The sequence below is a fragment of the Rhincodon typus genome, chromosome 28, assembly GCF_021869965.1.
Source record: "Rhincodon typus isolate 14 chromosome 28, sRhiTyp1.1, whole genome shotgun sequence".
Classification (NCBI taxonomy): domain Eukaryota; kingdom Metazoa; phylum Chordata; class Chondrichthyes; order Orectolobiformes; family Rhincodontidae; genus Rhincodon; species Rhincodon typus.
The window spans coordinates 5,709,726-5,733,782 of NC_063359.1; the positions used below are offsets into that span (position 1 = coordinate 5,709,726).

A 24,057-nucleotide genomic window follows, 5' to 3' on the forward strand; every position below is an offset into this window, starting at 1 on the left:
GTAAAGTTTGCAGGTTTGGAAGGTGCTGTTGAAGGAGCCATTATGAGTTTCTATAGTGCATTTTATTGATGATGCACACTATTGTCACTAAACATTGGTGGTGGAGGGAGTAGATACATATGGATGTGGTGCCAATCAAGTGGACTGCTATGTCCTGGATGGTGTCAAGTTTTGTGAGTGTTGTTGGCACTTCATCCAGGCAAATGGGGAGTATTCCATCACACTCCTGACTTGTGCCTTGTATGTGGTAAACAGACTTAGGGGAGTCAGGAGGTGAGTTCCTTGCTGCAGAATTCCGAACCTCTGACCTGCTTTTGAAGCCACTGTATTTATATGGCTACTCCAGCTCAGTTTATGCTCAATGGTAACCTTCAGGATGTTAGCGGAGGATTCAGCAATGGTAATTGCATTAAACACCAAGGGTTCATGGTCAGATTCTCTCTTGTTGAAGATGGTCATTGCCTGGCACTAATGTGGTGTGACTGTTACTTGTCAGCTTAAACCTGGATATTGTCCACCTCTTGCTGCGTTTGGATATACTGATCAGGTCTGAGGAGTTACGAATGAATCTGAACATTGTGCAATCATCAGCAAACACCCCAACTTCTGATTTTATGATGCAGGACAGCACATTGATGAAATAGCAGAAGATGGTTGGGCCTTGAACTCTATCCTGAGGAACTCCTATAGAGATGCCCTAGCACTGAGATGACTGATCTTCAACAACCACAACTATTTTCCCATGTACCAGGAATGACTCCAATCAGTGGGGAGCTTTCCCTGATTCCCATTGACTCCAGGTTTGCAAGGGATCCTTGATGTAACAATCTTTCAACAGCGCTGCATTGATGTCAAGGATAGTGTCACTCTGACCTCACCTCTGGAATTCTTTTATCCATGTTTGGACCAAGGTTGTGAAAGGTCAAGAGCCGAATGCCCCTCAGAACCCAAACAGAACAGCAATGAGCAGTTCATTCCCTTGTAAGTGCCACTTGATAACACTGTTCATGACCCCATCCATCACTTGGCTTATCATTTGTTCATACAAACTGCTTCTTTAGATGTATGTGTTTGAATGTATGTGCACATATTTGTGTGCATGCTTACACGTACTTCTACATGAGCCTATGCCTCATCTCTGTGCATCTCGACATGTGAAAATTTTTGTTCAATAATCCCGGAAGAATGCTGTCATAAGTTTCTTGAACTTTTAATCAAACTTCACTGAAGATTACTCTCCCCTAAATTAACGTTTATTACTCAGCTTCTTCTGTTTCAATCACACTTCACTTTCACAAAGGTGAAATAATTCTCATTAATTAATGGATAAAAGTAGCATCCAGTGAAATTTAGGACTAGGGACCACAAGAGCGAGGAGGTGTTAGCAGAAAAGGTGCTCGTGACAGGTTCTCGCTGTAAAATGTATCTTTTTATTGTCAGCCGCAGCACAACCCATGGCCTCAATTCAGTCTTTGCCCTAAAAGGTTCCATAGTATCGGCTGCTCACCAGAGGGTGTGAGCAATGAACAGTGACAGCGATATGCTTCCAGGGTTTAATGGCGTTCACAATGAAACGGGTGATAGCGCAGGTTGGAGACACTGATGTGCAACAGACAAACTCAAGTGGCCACAGGTGCCATTAGAAAACATAGGCCTCCATGTTTTGAAGCAGATCCAGTTTAGTGATGTATAACATTTTAGATCTTTTTTTTAACTTATTCTCCTTGTTTTGTTTCCTTATCCTGGTGTGCTAATACCTCCTGGGATTCAAGACAACAAGGTGCAGGGCTGGATGAACACAGCAGGCCAAGCAGCATCACAGGAGCAGAGAGGCTGACGTTTCGGGCCTAGATCCTTCATCAGAAAAGGGGGAGGGGAAAGGGGTTCCGAAATAAATAGGGAGAGAGTGGGAGGCGGATAGAAGAGGGATAGAGGAGAGGATAGGTGGAGAGGAAACAAACAGGTCGAAGAGGCGGGGATGGAGCCAGTAAAGGTGAGTGTAGGTAGGGAGTTAGGAAGGGGATAGGTCAGTCCAGGGAGGACGGACAGGTCAAGGGGGCGGGATGAGGTTGGTCGGTAGGAGATGGAGGTGCGGCTTGAGGTGGGAGGAGGGGATAGGTGGGAGGAACAACAGGTTAGGGAGGCAGGGACGAGCTGGACTGGTTTTGGGATGCGGTAGGGGGAGGGGAGATTTTGAAACTTGTGAAATCCACATTGATACCATTGGGCTGCAGGGTTCCCAAGTGGAATATGAGTTGCTGTTCCTGCAACCTTCAGGTGGCATCGTTGTGGCACTGCAGGAGGCCCAGGATGGACATGTCGTCTGAGGAATGGGAGGGGGAGTTGAAATGGTTCGCGACTGGGAGGTGCAGTTGTTTGTTGCGAACCAAGCGTAGGTGTTCTGCAAAGCGGTCCCCGAGTCTCCGCTTGGTTTCCCCGATGTAGAGGAAGCCACACCGGGTACAGCGGATGCAGTATACCACATTGGCAGATGTGCAGGTGAACATCTGCTTGATGTGGAAAGTCTTCTTGGGGCCTGGGATGGGGGTGAGGGAGGAGGTATGGGGGCAGGTGTAGCACTTCCTGCGGTTGCAGGGAAAAGTGCCGGGTGTGGTGGAGCTGGAGGGGAGTGTGGAGCGGACAAGGGAGTCACGGAGAGAGTTGTCCCTCCGGAAAGCAGATAAGGGTGGGGAGGGAAAGATGTCTTTGGTGGTGGGGTCGGATTGCAGATGGCGGAAGTGTCGGAGAATGATGCGTTGGATCCGGAGTTTGGTGGGGTGGTACGTGAGGACGAGGGGGATTCTTTTTTGGTTCTTATTGCGTGGACGGGGTGTGAGGGATGAGGTGCGGGAGATGTGGGAGACACGGTTGAGGGCGTTCTCGACCATCAAGGGGGGGAAGTTATGGTCCTTGAAAAACGAGGACAACTGAGATGTACGGGAGTGGAATGCCTCATCCTGGGAGCAGATGCGGCGGAGGCGAAGGAATTGGGAATAGGGGATAGCATTTTTGCAGGAAGGTGGGTGGGAGGAGGAGTATTCTAGATCCTTAGTCATTTTGCATTATCTCGTCCAGAAGGCTTAGATGGTAGCACTTGAAGATCCACTTCAGAAATTTGAGCACAAAAAGTTAGCCAACACATTAAAGTGGTACATAGGGGGTGCTGCACCATGGAGGGTCAGTACAGAGGGAGTGTTGCATTATGGGTGGGTCAATACAGAGGGAATGCTGCACTGTTAGAGGATTAGTAAGGATGGAGTGCTGCTCTATCAGAAGATCAATACTGAATGAGTGTTTTACTGTCAGAGTGTCAGTACCTTTGGAGTGCTGCACTTTCAGAGGGTCAGTACTGAGGGAGTGCTGCACTGTGGGTGGGTCAGTACAGAAGGAGTGTCATACTGTCAGAGGGTCAGTATGGAGGGAGTGTCATACTGTCTGTACAAAAGGAGTGCCGTGTTGTCAGATAGTCAGAACCAACAGCCTGTTGCACTGTTGGGAGGTGAACATTGAGGAGGTGTCTCAATCAGAATCATTGCTGAGGGAGTACTGCACCACTGAAGCGTTAGGTTGAAGGTCAATACTGATGGAGCACTGTACCATCAGAGGTTCTGTCTTGCAGATGAGATGTTAGCCCAAACCTCCTCAGTGTAAGATGTTATAACACTATTTTGAAGGAGAATTCTTACTGGGGTTCTGACTATCAGGGATACACTGAGGTCAATATTAAATAAAAACTGAAAGAACTGCGGATGCTGTAAATCAGGAACAAAAACAGAAATTGCTGGAAAAGCTCATTAGTCTGGCAGCATCTGTGAAGAGGAATCAGAGTTAACGTTTCAGGTCTGGTAACACATCCGCAGAACTGATGGTAGCTAAGAAAATGATAGATTTTATGCAGAAGACAGGGTGGTGGGAGGGGAGGTGTGGGAATGCTGTAAGGAATAAATGATAGGTGATTGGGCTTGGAGCCCAAAGAGAGAGAAGAACAGCCACTTTAACACACTACCCTTTTTCCCTGGCCAATATCTCTGTCTCTGGCTTGCTCCAGTGCAGCTCAGCTTAAGCTGGAAGAACAAAACCTCATTTTCTGCTTGGGGACCCTGCAGCCTTCTGGACTCAATATCGAGTTCAATTTTAGGGCTTGAATTCTACTATGTCCTAAACCTCACCACGACACACCAGGTCTTGTGATCATATAGTCTGCTATTACACACAACCCATTGTTTGCCACTAACAGTCTCCGTTAACAGCTTATTAATACTGAGATAGTAGGAACTGCAGATGCTGGAGAATCTGAGATAACAAGGTGCAGAGCTGGATGAACACAGCAGGCCAAGCAGCATCAGAGGAGCAGGAAAGCTGACGTTTCGGGCCAGACCCTTCTTCAGAAAATGATTGTTATCTCAGTTTATTAATCCTGCTCGTCAGATCGTTATTAACTCCTTTGTCTGTCCATAAGTTCTCTCTCTGGGCTCTATTCCTCAATCACCTATTGTTTACTCCTTACACCCTCCCCTACCCTATCTTTTGCATAAAAACCGACATTTTCCTAGCTACCATCAGTTCCAAGGGTCACCAGACCTGAAACTTTAACTCTGATTTTTCTCCACAGATGCTGCCAGACCCAATGATCTTTTCCAGCAATTTCTGTGTTTGTACACTGAGGTCAGACAGATTGTTAGCTGATACGCTGCTCACTCTGTTTGTACTGAAGTAATGTATTTGTAAAAATCAGCAGGAACATTTGATGAGCAAATTGTCAATAACATCCAATGAACAAATTTGAAATTATTAGAATTATACAGTGAGCAGAAAACAGTATTTGAATGGTCGGAAGTGATTTCCTTTATACACTGAGGTGGTCAGTTGGTTTTGTGAGTCCAGGAAAGGAAAGCTATGTTCTTGCTGCGTGTTATGTAATGTGAAAATAACTGAGGGTCTATTGCCGTTATTTGATAGGAGACATTGCTGGCCCCGAGTGGGTGAGTGTAACAGGATCGTACATTGTATTAGTGCTGGCGTTATATTATATTCTATGACGTGGGTCAACCACCTGTTGCTCTCTCACCAGCTGAGGGAGGAAAATGTACAAAATCTCTTAGCTTCATTCTGTCCTCCGGGAATCAGAATTTGATATTGTGGCGAAAAAAATTCACACAGGAAATTTACACCAAACTGGAACAGTGATTATCAAGATTCATATATAACTCTAAATCTATTTCATAATTCCATCCATTAAAATCATTATAAGTTGATCTGATTGGACCTCAGATTTTGAATAGAAGCAACAGTTTCTAATCAGAACCTAAATTACACAATCCCTGGACATTAGAAGCAATGTAGATGCCTCAAACCATGCCCTGGACTCAAAAGAGACTGCATTTCCAAACTGAGCTGCTCTCCGCTGTTCAGCTGCGCACTGCAAACAATGACTAGTAGACAATGCCAGTACTGAGGGAGTGCTGCACTGTAGGAGGGACAGTACTGAAGGACCGCCACACTGTCAGAGGGTCAATACTGAGGGAACGCCACACTGTCAGACAGTACGTACTGAGGGGGTGCTGCACTGTGGGAGAGTCAGTACTGAGGGGGTGCTGCACTATCACAGGGTCACACAGAGGGAGTGCTGCACTATCGCAGGATCATACAGATGGAGTGCCGCATTGTCAGGGATGGTCAGAACGGAGATCCTGCTGCACTGTCCCCTCCTGCCATGCCAACATACCAGGCATCAGCAGGGAAGCATGTCGTAGCATCACAGCTGAGTCTGTTTCTGGCCTCTGCCAAGAGCCCCACACATGACATCCACTGGGGAATCTGTGAATATTGATAACCAGAATGTGCAAAACTACTTTGCAACCCAGGGTGCACTGTTTTGAATTCACTGTAGTAATGTAGGCAGTGCAGGCAGCAATCTGTGCAGAGCAAGCTCCCACAAATAGTAATGAGATTTCCCCTTTGTGAAGCCATGCTGACTCTGTTTGTTCCCATCACTGTTTTCCATTTGTTTTACTGGCGTTGGTTGCTGGATTAACTATCGATCAGGACACCAGAACACCCAAGTTTCGTTGCATTTCCACCTTTCCCAATCTGTCTGACTGTTTTTATGACCAAAGTGGATAACTTCACATTTATTCACATTATTCCGTATCTGCCATTCATTTGCCCACTCACTCAACTTGTCCAAGTCACACTGAAGCATGTCTGCATCCTCCTCACAGTTCACCCTCCCACCCAGCTTTGTGTCATCTGCTAATCTGGAGACATTGCATTTAATTCCCATATCTCAATCATTAATATAAATTGTGACTAGTTGGGGTCCAAGCACTGACCCGTGTGGAACCTCATTAGTCACTGTCTACCACTTGGAAAAAAGACCCATTTATTCCTACTCTTTGTTTCCTGTGGCAACCAGTTCTCTATCTGTTTCAGCATGCTACCCCCAATCCCATGTGCTTTAATTTTACAGGCTAATCTCTTGTGTGGAATTTTATCGAAAACCTTCTGAACGTCCCAGTAAAGCACATTCATTGGCTCCGCTTATTTGCTCCACATCGTTGAAAAATTCTGATACATTTGCCAAGCACAATTTCCCCTTTCTAAAGCCATGTGGACTCTGTCTGTTCCTGTCACTGTTTTCCATTTGTTTTACTGGTATTGGTTGCGGGATTAACTATAGATCAGGACACCAGGAAGAAAGAATGTTCTTCTTTATTCACAGTAGTGGCCTGGGATTTCCGTGTGAGAGGGCAGGCCTCAGGTTACCGTTGCATCTGGATGGCACTTCTGACAGTGTGGCACACCCTCAGTACTGTACGCAGTGTCAACTTCACTGAGGCTTGTGTGTTCCAGGTCTTGGAATAGGGTTTGGGCTCACAACCTTGAGTGTACTACCAACTGAGCTGAGGTACAGTACTCCAGAGAAATTTGAGGTGAAAGAACTTTGAAAAAGCTGCAGGAAGGGAAGAAGTGTGTGCACATATCTCTATCTCTCTTTCCCCTTACCTTTCAGATCACTTGGTGGCTGAGACCCTGATGGACCCGGAGCATTCCTCGGAGATCCAACAGCCCGCGCAGAACAAGCGCCGCCTCTCCATGATCTCTCAGGGAAGATTCGACCGGAGTTTCTCGGAGGAAGGGGCGGAGAAGCCGGCCGACGGTCAGAAGCCGCGGGTCTACACCATCTCAGGCGAGAGCCAGCTGCTGTCGGAGAGGGAGACGGAGAGTGAGGGGACGGGGACGGTGACGGCAGCGACGAGTACCCCCGGCAAGGAGGCACGGCCCTCCCAGGCGGGCGGAGGCGGAGGCGGGCGCTGCAGGAACTGGGCGGGCAGCAGGCAGAGCTCGAGGGAGTGTCCCGGCTGTGCGAAGGCCGCAGGCTCCTCGCAGCTGCTGACCGTTGACGGCGAGCACGTGCAGGCGCGCGAGGCCGCCCGCCATCGCAAGAAGCTCGAGCGCATGTACAGCATGGACCGGGTGTCCGGTGAGAACCGAGGGAGCTGAGATAGACTAATGTCAGCAATCTACCAGGACAGCCGCTCTAGGATCTTTATGGGAGACAAGGAGCAGGAGCAGGCCATTCAAGCCTGAAAGTAGACCCAGGACCCAGGGGTAGACCAAAGACCTGAAGGTAGACCAAAGGACCTGAAGATGGACCAAGGACCTGACGGTAGACCCAGGACCTGAAAGTAGACCCGTAGCTTGAAGGTAGACTCACAATTCGAAGGTAGACCCAGGACCTGAAGGTATATCCACATCCTAAAGATAGATCCAGGACCTGAACATAGACCCAAAACTTGAAGGTAGACCTAGCACCTGAAGGTAGACCCATATCATTAAGAGGTAGATCCAGGATCTGAAGGAAGACCTACAACTTGAATAAAACAAAGAATTGAGGATGCTGGAGATCTGAAGCAAAAACAGAAATTGACAGTGAAATTCAGCATGTCTGGCAGCATTCAGTGGCAAGAAAGCAGAGTTACCATTACAAGTCTGGTGACTCTTCATCCAAATTGGTCCAGAACATGAAGGAAAATCCACAAACTGAAGGCATTAGGGCAGGAGTTCCACAATTTTGACCCAACAACACTGAGGGAACTGCAGTTGTTGCCATGTCAGGATGGCGAGTAGCTTGGATGAGAACTTGCTGTTGATAGTATCCCCATATATTTGCCACCCTTGTCCTTCCAGATGGAGGTGGTTGTGGGTTTGGAGGGTGCTGTCTGCAGAGGTTTTGTGAGTTTCTGCAGTTTATAAATGACACTCATTTTTGCTATTGAGGGTTCTGGTCTCAACACCACTTTTCTGTTTGTTGCCATCCTAACCCTGACTTCCTCGTCAGTCAAAAATCTGTTGAACTCTGCTTTGAGTATATTCAATGGTTTACCCTCCACTGGGAAAGAGAATTCCACTGACCAGCAACCATCTATGTTCCCTGGAAAATAGGGACAGTTGTAACTCCTTGACAACCCCTCCCCCATATCAAGTTCCAAAACAATTGCATTACCATTCTGACACTGTGTTTGCAATCTTATTGAGAAATAATTTGCCATTGGTTGCTAGGAAACTGCAGACAGCATGTACTATGTAGTAACATATTCCAGGTAACTGGGTTACAATATGCTTGTAGAACCACAACAGAGCGAATATATCTGCATTCCTAAATGCTCTGAATCGGTAGAGTGAAGTGTATGTATGAACTGGGGTCATCCAACCTAGGGTAGTTAGAATCTGCTGTTAACTACAATAAACAGACTCAATTGCCAACTTTTACAGTTGCCTTCTCCTGAAACCTTCCCTCCATCATAAGGTCAGAAGTTGGAATGTTCATCAATGATTGCATAACGCTCAGCACCGTTCACAACTCCTGAGATACTGAAGCCGACCATGTCCAAATGCAGTAAGATCTGGGCGATATCCAGGTTTGAACTGACAACTGGTAAGTAATGTTCATATCACACGAATGCCAGGCAATGACCATCTCCTGCAATACAGAATCTGACAATCGCCCTTGACGTTCAATGGCACCACCATCACTGAATTCCCAATTATCAACATTTCGGGGATTAGCATTGATCAGAAACTCAATTGCACTAGTCACAAGTAAAATACTGTGGCTTCAGAGACTAGGAATCTTGCTGTGGGTAACTCATCTCTTGACTCTCTAAAGTCTGTCTAGGGCACAAGTCAGGAGTGTGATGGAATACTCCCAACTTGCTTTGATGGATGCACCTCCAATAACTCAAACGTCCACTCCCTGTACCACTGACACTCAATAGCAGCAGTGTGTACCATGTACAAAATGCACTGGAGAAGCTAACCAAGGCTCCTTAGACAGCACCTTCCAAACCTATGATCGCTACATGGCTGAGAACAAGGGCAGCATATATGTGGGAATACCACCACCTGCAAGTCACCCTCCAAGCCACTCACCATCATGACTTGAAAATTCCTTCAATGTCACTGGTTCCAAAACTTGAAACTCCCTCCCTAATAACACTATGTGTCTACTCACGTGAACTGCAGTGGTTCAAGAGGCAGTTCCACATCACCTTATCAAGGGCATTTGGTGATGGGGTACAAATGTTAGTGACACAACATTCCATGTGGGAATAAAATAAAACACATGGAAAGTTGACTGTGGGACTCTTTAATACTCCCTTAGGGATGAGAGTGGCACTGTATCAACATCTATTGCTCAATTTTAATTGCCTTGAATGAAGTGGCTTTCAACCATTTTCAGAAGACAGGTAAGAGTTAGGCACATTGCTGATCTTTGGTAGATTTACTCCCCCACTAAAGGGCACCAGTAAACCAGATGGGTTTTACAACAGTTGATGACTTGTTGTGGTCATTACTGAGGCCATCTTTTGATTCCACATTTTATGAACTAAATTCAAACTCCATCAGCGGAGGTCATGAGATTTGAAACTGTGTTCCAAAAACATGGTCTTGCGCCTCAGGATTTCTGGTTCATTCACATTACCACCAAAGCACATTCTCCCCCAACACTGCTGTTTAATCTGCAGGTAAATGAAGAGTAGTGGAATCAGCTCCAGACTAGTAAATACTCGAAACAATCCGCTAATAAAGTGTGATTGGACTGTATCCAGGTGAATTACAATCCAGAGAGGAGGCTTGTGAGATTCTGGAGACAAGACTGCCGAAATGTAGAGACTGATCTCTTTGGAATCAAAGTGTATGAAATTTTGGGAACAGGCCCTTATGATTTGACCACAGGTTTCCCAGGGTTACAGTGTCCCGACGTGAGACCCCAGGAGCAAGGACAACCCCTGAATGCTGAATTCATTTGTGGGGTCTGGGCGTCACTGTTGGCCAGCATTTATTGCCTGTCCCCCGTTGCCCTTGAGAAGGTGGTGGTGAGCTTCCTTCTTGAACCGCTGCAGTTCACCTGCTGTGGGTTGATCCAAATGCCATTGGGGAGGGAATTCCAGGATTTTGACCCAGTGATAGTGAAGGAACAGCGATATATTTCCAAGTCAGGATGGTGAGTGGCTTGGAGGGGAACTTGCAGGTGGTGGTGTTCCCATATATCTGCTGCCCTTGACCTTCTAGATGGAAGTGGTCATGAGTTTGGGAAGAGCTGTGTTCCTAGCATCTGACCTGCTTTTGTAAGCACTGTCTTATGTGGTGACTGCAGTTGAGTTTCTGGTCAACGGTAATGCTAAGGATGTTGTTGGGAACCTTAAGGATATTGATAGTGGGGAATTCACTGATGGTAACACTATTGAATATCAAGGGATGGTGCTTGAAATAACTCTCATTGGAGATGGCCAGTGCCCAGCATTTGTGTGGCATGAATGTTACTTGCCACCTCTCAGCCCAAACCTTGATATTGTCCAGATCTCGTTGCATTTGAATATAGACTGCTTCAGGATCTGAAGAGTCATGAATGGTACAGAATGTTGTGCAATCATCAGCAAATATCCTTGCGTCTGACCTTATGATGGAGGGAAGGTCATTGATGAAGTAGCTGAAGATGGTTGTGCCTAGGACACTACCCTGAGGAACTCCTGCAGAGATATCCTGGAGCTGTGATGACTGACCTTCAACAACCGCAACCATCTTCCTATGTGCCAGGTATGGCTCCAACCAGCAGAGAACTTGCCTTCTGATAGCAGTTGACTCCAGTTTTGCTAGGGCTCTGGGTTTATCCCTTTTGACTGTATTTGAACCAAAGCTTTAATGACGTCAGGAGCTGGGTGGCCCTGGCAGAACCCAAACTGGGTGTCACTGAGCAGGTGCTGCCTGATAGCATGATTGGTGACATCTTCCATCACTTCACTGATGTTTGAGAGTGGACTGATGGAGCAGTAATTGGCCAGGTTGGATTTGTCCTGTTTTTTGTGCACAGGATATACCTGGGCATTTTTCCATATTGTTGCATTGATGCCACTGTTGTATCTGTACTGGAACAGCTTGTCTAGGGGAGCAGCAAGTTCTGGAGCTCCAGTCTTCAGTAATATTACTGGAATGTTGTCAGGGTCTGTAGACTTTGTATTATCCAGTATCTCCAACCATTTCTTGATATCATGTGAAGTATCCTAGGAGGAGGAGACTGAGATTGATCTTCCACTTGGCACTTGTGGCTGAAGATTGCTGTGAATGCTTCAGTCTAATCTTTTGCTGTGATGTGTTGAGCTCTTCCATTATTCAGGATGGGGTTATTTGTGGAGCCTCCTCCTTGAATGAGTTGTGTAATTGTCCACCACCATTCACAACTGGATGTGGCAGGACTGCAGGGCTCAGATCTGATCCGTTGATTGTAGGACCACTTAGCTCTATCACTTGCTGCAAAAGCTGTTTGGCATGCAAGTTGCCCTGGTTGACACCTCATCTTCAGGTATGCCTGATGCTGCTCCTAGCACAATCTGATCACCCACTTAGCACATTAATAGTGGCATGCAGTACGATGGAGGGTATTCTTAATGTGAAGGCAGGACTTCGTCTCCACAAGGACTGTGCAGTGGGACAGGCTTCAAACAGATCTAGCAGTTCAATAAAAACTGAAATAACTGCAGATGCTGGAAATCAGAAACAAAAACAGAAATTGCTGGAAAAGCTCAGCAGGTCTGGCAGCATCTGTGGAGAGAAATCAGAGAAACTAGCAACTCAACACTGGGCATTCACATCTGTGATTGTACCCCAGCACAATCTACTACCTCATAGCCCGATATATCCCTCACTCAATAATTACCATCAAACCAAGGAATTAACCCTGGTTCAATGGAGTGTGCAGGAGGGAATGCAAAGTGCAGCACATTGGATACCTAAAAATGAGGTGTCAACCTGGTGAAGCTACCAAATAGAAGTACTTGCATGCCAGACAGCATAAGCAGCAAGTGAGAGATAGAGCTAAGTGACATATCCAGAGATGGTGACGATGGTGCTATGCCATTGTTTGTAAGGTATGATTCCATGAGTATGACTGTGTCAGGCTGTTGCTTGACTAGTCTGTGAGACAATTTTCCCAATTTTGACAGTAGATCCAAGATATTAATCAGGAGGACTTTGCACAGTTGATGGGACTCTTCCTGCCATTGTGTTTTCCGGTCCCTTGTTTGATGCCAGGTGGTCCTTGAAACTTAAGGAGTTTGAATCTCCTGCCTCATTGAAAAGTTAATCATTATGCTACCTTCCCCAGATCCTTTCCTTCTGTCCCAGGAATTTAATGCTGTCACCTCCTGCATCATCTCTCTGGCTATGCTTTCATCTGTTCTATTGTGCCATTTCCGTACTCACCAGTAAGCAGCAGCAGGTACAATGCAAGTGATACAAAACTTGGAAATGTTGTCAACTATAAGGAGGATAGTGATGGAGTTTGAGAAGACACAGACAGGCTGGTACAATACGTGGATATCTGCAAATGAAATTTAGTGCAGAGAGGTGTGAAATGTTTCATTCTGGAAAAATAAAATGAAAAGTGACAGTATAAAATAAAGAATTCAATTCCCTATGTATAAATAATTGAAAATGGTAAGGCAGGTAACAAAGACACACATATGCTGGGCTTTAAAAATAAAAGCATAGAATATAAAAGCAAGGGAGCTGCAATCAACTTTTTGAAACACTGGTTCAGCCTCAACTAGCGTATTGCACCCAGTTGTGGGTACTGCACTTTGAGAAGGGTATGAAGGCATTGTAGCAAAACAGAAAAAAAACTTAAGAATGATTCCAGAAATGAGGAGCTCTGAGGGTTGTTTGGCAAAACTGGGAGTGTTGTTTACAAAGAATATGTTTGTGAGGAGATTTGATTGAGGGTTTCAAAATCCTGATGGCTCTGGAAAGAATGGATAGAAAGAAGCTGACATGATTGTTGGAAGGGAACCAGAGGACATTGACAAAAAACATATGTATATAGTGCATGGATAGGATCTGGAAAGTATCTCCTGAAAGTGTGGTGGGGTCAGATTCAGTTGTGAACTTCGGAAGGAAATCGAATAATTCTCTAAAGCAAAAACTATTAGCAGGGTTATGAGGAAAAGGCAGGGCTGTGGGACTAGTTGAGTTGATTTTACTAAGGACTGGCTGTGACATGATGGGCCCAATGGCCTCTTTTTGTGCTGAAGTCACTCTATGATTTTGATTCTAAGTTCTGTTAGATTTAACAACTTGGGATGTATACAAATCAATGGGCACAGCAATATGTATTTTGCATGTCTTTTATTTGTTCGCGGACATAGGCATCATTAACTAGGCCAGCAGTTATTGTCCTGGCAAAGGTGAACTGCAGTAGGAAGAGGCCAATGAAGATTCTAGTCTTTGCCTCTGGATAATTTTAAGTGAAATACTTTTTCTGTTTCAGACGATGTCCCAATTAGGACTTGGTTCCCAAAGGAAAACCTCTTCAACTTCCAGACAGCAACTACCACAATGCAAGCGTGAGTATGATACAGGGGATGTACTGTACATAGATCTACAAAAAAAGTTTTGATAAGGTGCCACATCCAAAGAATATTCTGAAAAATAAAAATCTCATGGTGTAGTGGGAATCATATTTGGATGAATAGAAGACTAGCTGGGAGTAGCCTTAAATGGGTCTTTTTCAGGTTGGCAAGATGTAATAAGTGGTGTGCCACAGGGATCTGTGCTGGGACCTAAACTATTTACAATCAATGTAAGTGACTTAGATGAAGGGATGGAGGGTATGGATGCCACATTTGCTAACAACACAAAGATAGGTAGGAAAGTAAGGTATGAAGATGAATTTAATAAGTTACAAAAGATATAGATAGGTTGTGAGTGAGCGAAGATGTGGCAAATGGAGAAAATGTGAAATGATTCTAAATGATGAGAGATTGCAGAGCTGTGATATGCAGGGGAACTGATTGTCCTCACACATGAATAGCAAAACGTTAGTATGCAGGTACAACAAATAATTAGGAAAGCTGATAGAATGTTATAATTTATTGTGAGGGGAATCAAATATAAAAGTAAGGAGGTTATCCTTCAGTTATGCAGATGAGACCACATTTAGAGTATTGTGTACAGTATTGGTCTCCTTATTCAAAGAATGATGTAAGTATGTTAGAGCAGTTCAGAGAAAGTTTACTGGACTAATTCCTGGAATGGGTAAGTTTTTTTATGAAGAAAGGTTGGACAGCTAGGCTTGTATCCACCGATCTTTGGAAAAGTAAGGTCCTGAGGGGTCTTGAAGGGTAGATGTGGAAGGGATATTTCCTCTTAATAGGAAAATCTAGAAATAGGGGCCACTTTAAAAATCAAATGTCACACAATTAAAGCAGAGATGAGGAATTTTCTTTCTCAATAGTTGTGATTCTTTGAACTCTTCTTGCTGAAAAGGTGATGGAAGCAGAGCCTGAACATTTTAAGGCAAAAATAGAAAGGTACTTGTTGAGCAAAGGGCTGAAAGGTTATTGGGGTAGGAGAGAATGCAGATTTGAGGTTAAAATCAGATTATCCAAGCTCAAGGGACTGAATGCCTACTCCTGCTCTGAATTCATGTGTTCAGATAATCGTCTCTGAACTGCTATGCTATAAACACATGCCCTATGGTGTTCCTGTGAAGCCTTTGGCACAGTTTACATCAAAGGTGGGATGGAAATATAAATTGTTTTACAGTGCTGAACGGGACTGAGATGTTCCCTTTTTAAACCATGCCCTGCACAGGAGCTCCTTCCAAGACACAAACAAGATGTACAGTGTCACAAAAGGAATGAGCCATTGCTTTTAAAACCAACAATATGTTTAGTGGAAAAGCAGAATAGTGCAGAGTGCTGTGGGAATTCTGAAGTCAGAACAAAAAGAATGTGGAAACACTCAGCAGGTCAGGCAGCATCTGTGGCGAGTGACAGAATTAACGTCTCATGTCAATGTTCTGATGAAAGGACATCAATCTACAGCGTCAACACCAATGCTACCTGACCTTCTGAGTTCTTCTAGCATTTTTGTGTTCCTATTTTACACATTCACTGGGGCTGACACAAAGACTGCTGTATCTGATGGAATGGACTGATTACTCGCCGTGTGTGAATTAAGATGACATGGGGACACATGCAAGCCGTACAGCATCAATAACAACTTGCATTTACATAGTAAGTGGTAGTATAATCCATTGCACAGGACTGTGATTTGAGTAAAAATTTGACATTGAGCCAAAAAAGAGTATTTGTACCAAAGCTTGGTCAAAGAGATTGGCTCTAGGGATTATCTTCAAAGAAACAGTCTTGAGTTTTAGAATTCCAGAGTTTAGGCAATAGATGACTAATAGTGCATTGATAAAGCTGAGTTGAGGGAAGTGGAGCATGTACAAGATGTTCGAATTGGAGGAATGGTGCCATCTCAGAGGGTTGAGGGACTGGAAAAGGTTACAGAGTTGGGAAAAGTTGAGGCCATCAGAAAGTTTGAACCCAAGGAATTGGATTTTAAAGTCAAGGCATTCCGGATCCCGGAGCAATGTAGGTCAGTGAGCACAGAGTTGACAGTGAATGAGACTTCGCAAGAGTTAGGATATAGGCAGTAGAAAATTAAATATTCCCTGTATACACATAGAAAAGCTGAGACTAGGACATGTGTGAGCTTAAAAGTACCAGATGGAATGGATCATTCCTGATTTCTGTGTAGCCAATAAAGATGAGCTGGTTCTGCATGAGCTGTGCAGTTACTCCTGTGAGATTTCCTCTTTATCCAGTGTGTACTGTATATGAGAGCAAGCTACATCTGAATGCAGTAATAACAGAAACAGCATGTACTTACGGGGGCTGGAGCACTGGTCCACATGCTTCCTAGACCTTAAATAGCATTCCATTAATCTGGGACTAATTGGTGCCACCCAATATTCAAGCCTTTGCTGAAGCACTTCTGACCTATTATTTCTATCAGTGTTTTTTGTTAAATGTGTGAGATATGCCAGCACTTCAGAGCTCAGTTTGGCGTTTAATGAGCTCACACTGAATATTGAATAGCAGTAGATTCAGACAGCTAGCATGGATATTGAGCACTCCATTTGTGAATTTACAACTGAATGTAAATGTAATATACCAGCTGTGTCCCATGCATTAATGTAATAACTGCAGGCTTTCAGCCAACAACTTTCTTGATGATAATCCATTGTGGCATTGAACAGATCAAGTAGTAAAGGGATCTGTGATTATTCTGATCTTGAATCCACAGTGCTTTCAAAGCCCTGATATTATTAGTTGTATTTCATTTGCCCCAGAATTTCTCATTCCTCTGTGGTGCCTAGGCAATGGGTTAAACTTGAAAGAGCATTCCCATCCTTTCACCACCTTCATTACCAATTCAGAGGCTAGGTTGACATTGTCTCAGCTTTAGTGAAGACAAGTTGCTCCTTTAAGATGTTTGATGTCTTAGTTATACAGGAACTTATACAGGTTCTTTTGGTACTTGTACTATGATTTAATCCAGTATTTAAAGGTAGCACTGCCTCATGAACTGAACCAGATTTGAACAGATCTGTGTGGGTACACTCTCAAAGTCTCCAAAATCAAACAGAGTTAATGCAAGGTGACAGGAGGCTTGGTTCAAATTGCTGACTTGTTTTACATCACCCTTAGCATGAACGTGCGGATCAATATTTATATTAATAATCTATTTAACAGATATGATTTTACACAGTGAGCCCATTAATCTGGAGGAAGGCTGTTCCCTTGGCCGTAAGAATGTATAACCAGCGGACGCCGTCTCTGTTTTAGGGACAGACCATTTAAAGTCAAAATGAGGACAAATTTCTTCAATAAGGGTAGTGAATCTCTGGAATTCTCTACCCCAGAGGGCTGTTGTGGCTCAGTTGTTGAGAATGCTCAGTCATTGAGAACGTTCAGGACAGAGATCAACAGATTTCTAAATATTAATGACAGCAAGGGAGATGAGGCTTGTGCGTAAAAATGGCATTCAAGTGGAAGATCAGCCATAATCTCGTTGAATGGAAGGGCAAGCTTGATGGGCTGTTACTCCTTATGATCCATGTAGAGATTGCCAATTTTGTAAGAATGAATGCCAGTTTGTTGCTACAGTCAAGTTTCAGTTTATACAGTGCAGCCGTGCAGTGCCTCAGGTACTAGCTTCAGCCACTGTGACAAATTGGCATATTACAAACCCAGGAGCTCATTCAGAGATGAGTCAGGAGGCTGATCCGTAGTATCCATATTATGAAAAATGATTTGCATTTATGCAACAAATTTCATAATCTCAGATTGCCCGAAATTCTCTGCCACCAGTGAAGTACTTTTAAAGTGTATCCACTGTCAGAAATGTAGGAAGCTCCCACTAATTGTGAATGAGTTATAGAAATTGCTGATCTGTTTTTGCAGTATTAGCTGAATTAGAGTTGGAAGGAGAGAAAGAAAGATCTACATGGGCAACTGAAATTCCACTTTGTAATAGTCGCATGCTATGTGGTAAAACAAACATCTGTTTGAGGTGTTGCACAATAGATCAATCGTGCCAGAATACTAGGAGAACACCTCAAGTAAAGATTAGTGCCAGACCTCTATGCAAATCCTGAACCCACAGCCTCCTGATACGAAGGAAAGAGAAGTACTCTGCATCATTTGAGGGACAGTTGACTGAGCTAAACCAGTCAGAGTGACTTCCCTCATCCATTGGATAGGTCAGTTAATGGAGATGAGAAAGGGATCATTTATCTCGTGAGACCCTATCTCACTTAAGGACTGAATGAATCTCCACTATGTCCAATCACTGGTACAGTTTTATCATGGCCCTTCATTTCCTGTCAATCTGCCAGGGGTATTTACACAACCAGACTGATGTTGGGCATTCCACGCTAGTTCTTGCATATGTGGACTTTAACCAAAACAAGGAGTTAGTTTAATGAACCTTTTACGGTTATAATGGACAAGGATGTGAAATAATGCTGTGTGATAAGAATACACCCAATTGGCAATACAAAGACAGGGGAATTTCATGTAGCGTCAAAGAGCTTTCCATAGTGCATTTTCACTTACATGTTATGTCATGCTGCACCTGCAAACTAATCATAAAAGATTTTACAGCATTGTTCAAGAACAATGGAATTTTTTGAGTATTCTAGTTAATACTTATCTTTCAACTAGCACCAGAAATTATCCAGTTATCTGAGAGAACATTACTGTGCACAATTGACTGTTGCAATTCCTTCTAATTGCAGTGACTACAGTTCAATAGTTCTACATTGGCTGTGAAATACTTTGAGATGTCTAGCATTCATGAATGGTGCTAGATAAATCCAAGTCCTTATTTCTTTAATAACTACCAGGCAGTCCCCTAACAGTGATGTGGTGTCTGGGGAGTCAGGGCCAGATGACGCTTTCAGATCAAGGAAAAAAGACATGGGAAGGGAGGGAATGAAATTTAGGAGATAAGGAGATTGAAAAGGTTGTCTTTGAGTTTGGCGTTTCACTTTAGGACATTAGCAGTCCACTCTGTTGCAGAAGCAAAATGCTGGAATCTGTACTGAAAACAGAAAATGCTGGAATTCACAGTGGGTTAGGCAGCATCATGGAGAGAGAGCAAGCTAATGTTTCCAATCTAGATGACTCTTCATCAGAGCTAACGTGAAATGTGGAGGGGGCAGCATTTATGCAATGGTATCGGGGGGGGTGGAGGGGCGATGTTGGAGTGCTAGGGGAGAAAGGGAGAAAGCACTCCACCCCTACCACTATTGCTCCCTACACACTTCACATCAGCTCTGATAAAGAGTCATCTAGACTCAGAATGTTAGCTTGCTGTCTCTCCATGGATGCTGTCTGACCCACTGTGATTTCCAGCATTTCCTGTTTTCACTCTGTTGCAAAATTACTTTCAAAGACTCTGATATGGATGGAGTCAATATCATCCTATACCTGATAGGCAGGTGACACGATTTCTGTCAACACTGATTATCTGCTTGTACCAATATTCCTGCTCTCGCTAAATATGATGGGAACATATAAATTATCAAAAACTTTTTCATCGATCACTATTACACAGAAGACTAGGGACTTGCCCTTTGCACAGTGCAAATACAGACACAACAAATGTCATTCTACCACCTTTGAATCACCTCATTGATGTACAGAATGCTGCCAAGACCCTACCTGATATGAAGCCTCATCATTCCACATTCGGCAAAGGCTCACATCCTGTGTACTCCAAGCAAAAATCAGATTGATTAAAATCACTAGAAGGGAAGCCCATACAGTTCAGATATATTTCCATTTTGCACTGTTTTACAATCTGTTCTTCTATTAGGAGGTTGAAGAGATATTAGAACTGCTTAACATAATGGTGACAAATATGCTAATTAATGTTCATCCTGGGAACGTGGGCCCAATTGTCTAAATATGAATCAATTGAGTGGGAGAACTAAAATAATGAGCAGCATTTTTAACCCTCTTTCTGATAACAACAGAAAAGGTTTAATGTAATGACTGCTGGTTTCAAGCTGGGCTCCATAAGGCAAGATTTTAATTTATAATCCAACTGAGCTACAGTGGCGTTACGGGCAATTTTGATGACAAGAATTCAACAAGATTTATTTTTAACCTGTTTTATATCCTCAGAGAAGTAAGCTTTTTCATAAATTTCCTGCATCTATCAGTTAACAAATACGTTAATCTTTTTTTAACCTGGTTAAAGAATCCCCTGACAGTGTACATAAAAGAATGGTATCTCAGTGTGTCCTTGCATGTTTAAATCCTTAATGTCTTACTGTCTTTTAAGGTCAGAAATCAGACTGCCCCATTTGTTATCTGTGTAGCCCCAATCCTACTCTAATGTGGCTGAAATTTGCCTGCTCTTTGAAATGGCTATTCAGCACTCCAATCTGTCAAACTTCGACCAGTGGTTTAAGCTTGGGGCCCACTACCGCATTCAGTGCTCAACTTGGCATGTGCAGTCAAGACCAGTTTTTGTAAAATGTGGTCCACATTCCCAGGGTGAACATTAATAAACACCTTTGTAGTGATTATGTTAAGCAGTTCTAATATATCTCTTCAATCTCCTAATAGAAGAACAGGTTATAAAACAGTGTAAAATAGAAATATATTTGCAAATATCATCACCTGGGAAATAGGGATTTTATGTCGGGATTGTGTAAGGGGCATAGGGGAAGAGGATATAATGAATTTGTTGGTTTTTGGGCTGAGTTATTTAACAGCTTCTCTATGATACTGAATGTCTAACTCAGAACTATTAATAAGATTTTTTTTTCTTTTTTACTGCCAATCAACCATTCTGTCATAAAGAATATCGTGAGTACTTCTATTTTTCTATTTCCATAGCAACTCTTTGCTCTTTGTCTAGAGAGCCAGTGCTCAATTTTCAATGTACAGCTCAGTTTGAGGTGAACTTTGATCACATTTTCCCTCAGGGCTTTCCGGGGCTGCATGGAAAGGAAGAGGAGGAAGCGGGAGAACGAATGTGCCGCTGTGATCCAGAGGTATGTGGCTCTTTGCCAATTCCTCTGGCTCCTCTTATCGGAGACACGACTGGCTGCCACATAACCAGAAAACATCTTGCCTTGTAACTGGTGACACTGTAGTTTAAATACTGTTTTCCCTTCTTGGCTCAGGCAACTGTCTCCTCTCTCCACAGTAAACTCAGATCCTTTTGGATTTATGTGGGTCATTCTCTGTCCAGTTTTCTGTGGCTGTAGTTCAACATTACCATGGGCTTAGTATGAATTGATCAATAATGCACCTCCATGTTGGTGGTTCATGCCAGGATCATGAGCTGTCAATTTGCAGAGGTCTGGCCATTAGTTATGCAGTGAGATGATGGCCTAGTGGTATTATCAGTAGACTATTAATCCAGTGACCCAGGTAATGTTCTGGGTACTTGGGTTCAAATCCCACCAAGGCAGATGGTGGAATTTGAATTTAATAAGAAGAAATCTGAATTAAGACCCTTAATGGTGACCATAAAACCATTATTGATTTTCAGAAAATCCTATGCCTTTTTAGGGAAGGAAACTGCCGTCCTTACCTGGTCTAACCTACGTGTGACTCTGGATCCAATGAAGTTGGCTCTAAATTGCTATCTGGATAACTATGAATGGGTAATAAATGCTGGCTGAGCCAACGGTGCCCACATCCTGTGAATGAATAAATAAAAACCTTTTCCAGGACAATGGAGATAGTATCTTAACTGTTTCAGCAGCAATATCAGATTGGTGTAGCGGTGGATGATATTGCTGAGACACACTGACACTGTGCTTGAAATTGGACTGAATGGAAATGTGTTCTATTCCCAAGTTCTGACTGTGTATGAAAGCGTGATGTCCTTATTGTTAGGCATTGGTAGTGGGTGAAAGGGTAGCCAATTGCAATCTCAGTCCTTCAGTGTCAACCGAGAAACAAGCATCGATGAGAGAACAAAGAGCAATACAGCACAGGAACAGGCCCTTTGGTCCACCAAGACTGCGCCAATACATCATGCCTTTCTAAATTAAAATCATTCTGCCTCCACGTGGTGCATATCCCTCTATTCTCTGCCTATTCATATATCTGTCAAGATGCCTCTTAAACCTTGTTATTGTATCCATTTCCACCAACTCCTCTGGCAGCGTATTCTAGGTACTTACAACTCTCCTCTAAACTTTCACCTTTTATATAAACCTATGTCCCTGAGTAATTGACATTTCTGCCCTGGGAAAAAAAAATCCAACTATTCTTTCTATCTTCCCACACTAGTTTAACCCCTTGTGAGTAGCACTATCAAACCTTGCCGCCAGGATATTGGAGCCCCTCCAGTTTAGATGCAACCTGTGCTTGGACAGGTCCAAACCACCTTCCCCCGCCGTCCGGAAGACATCCCAATGATCTATATGCTTGAAGGTCTGCCTCCTATACTGGCTCTTTAACCATGTATTTAACTATACTATCTTCCTATTCCTAGCCTCACTAGCACTTAGCGCAGGAAGCGATCCTGAGAGTACAACCCTAGAGGTCCTGCTTTTTAACTTCCTTCCTAACTCCCTTTGCAGGACCTCATCTCTCTGTCTGCCCATGTCATTGGTACCAATTTGGACTACAACTCCTCGCTGCTCACCCTGCCCCTTCAGAATATCCATGCTTGCTCAGAGACACCCTTGACCCTGACACCAGGGAGACCACGTACCATCCTCGCGGCCACAGAAACATCTGTGCCTTCTGTTCGCCTACACTTTGATCCTCCTTGCTGTAGAACAGAGCCAGTCATGGTGCCACTGATCTGGTTGCTACTGCTACTTTCCTTTGAGAAGCTATTCCCCCCCAACAGTATCCAAAATGGTATACCTGTCTGAGTGGGGAATGGCTACAGGGGACTCCTGCACTGCCTGCCCATGCTTACTTATCTTCCTGGTTTCACCCAACTCTTCTGTGTATGCCTGTTACTGGTGGTGTGACCAGCTCGCTAAACATGCTATCACGACATTCTGAGCCTCATGAATGCTCCATAGTGAGTCCATCCGCAGCTCTGGGCGGCAAATCAGGAACTGCAGCTGAACAGACTTTCTGCATATGTGGTCAGCATGGAGAGTGGAGGTGTCCCTGATTTCCCAATTATTGCAGGAGGAATATTCCATGGGCCATTGTGAACCTTATTGACTAAATCAACCTTATCGACTACAGAAAATAAACCAGGAACTAATTACACAACCTAATCCACAAGTCACCAAAGTGGGTCTCTTATTCCCACCACCCACCAATTGAATAGGTCCTGGTCCAATGCAACTGACAAAGGAAATTCCTTTGTGCCTGCCCCAACAAGTTGACTCCTTCATAGCATTGTTTGCTGCTCCAATATATTGTGCCTGTGCTGTTATTTTGCAGTAAACAGGCATAAAACCACATGTAACCAGAGCCACAGTGAGATCATTGCTCAGTTTTGCCCTTGAAGGGGCTCAGATTGGTTCATGGTGATTTTAAATTTCCTGTTATTTACCTGCAGAAATTTCCGCAAACATCTTCGAATGGTTGGGAGTCGAAGAATCAGAGTGCAAAGTAAGTCAGGGTAGTCTATCTGATAACCCCTCTGTCAGTCAGTCCACCTGTTTCTGTTTCAGTTTATCTCTTACTTTGATTGTATGTTGATTGATCTGTCCACTGTCAGTCATTATTCCTGTTTGCCAACCTGTCATTCTGCACGTTTGTGTGTCAGTGTGCCTGATGAGCTGCCAGTTTGTGTCAACCTGCCTAATTGTGTGTCAATGTGCTTGTCATTTTACCTGTTTATGTGTCAGTCTGCCTTAATTCTGCCTGTTGGTGCATTGGTGTGTCTGTCATTCTGCCAGTCTGTATATCAGTGGGCCTGTTGTTCTGCCTGTTTGTCAGTCAGTGTGGCCTGCCATTCTGCCTGTTTGTGGGCCTGTTGTTCTGTTTGTTTGTCTGTCACTAGCTGTTATCCTGTCTGTTTGTGTGTCAGTGTGCTTGTCATCCTGCCTGTTTGTGTGTCAGTAGGGCTGCCATCCTGCCTGTTTGTGTGTCATTTTGCCTGACATCATGCCTATTTGTGCATCAGTGAGACTGTCATTCTGCCTGTTTGTTTTTCAGTGGGGCTGTCATCCTGCCTGTTTGTGTGTCAGTGGGACTGTCA

General features: G+C 43.9%; 1 protein-coding gene across 1 annotated transcript in view; it reads left to right on the top strand.

Annotated features, from left to right (window-relative positions):
- The window catches only part of nsmfb (NMDA receptor synaptonuclear signaling and neuronal migration factor b), a 75,690-nt gene that overhangs the window by 10,944 nt on the left and 40,689 nt on the right, over positions 1-24,057 (top strand). The window contains exons 3-7 of the mRNA XM_048613691.1: positions 7,013-7,483; positions 13,826-13,901; positions 20,727-20,732; positions 20,852-20,920; positions 23,413-23,465. Of these exons, the coding sequence (XP_048469648.1) occupies positions 7,013-7,483; positions 13,826-13,901; positions 20,727-20,732; positions 20,852-20,920; positions 23,413-23,465 (675 nt within the window). The remainder of the gene's footprint in view (positions 1-7,012; positions 7,484-13,825; positions 13,902-20,726; positions 20,733-20,851; positions 20,921-23,412; positions 23,466-24,057) is intronic.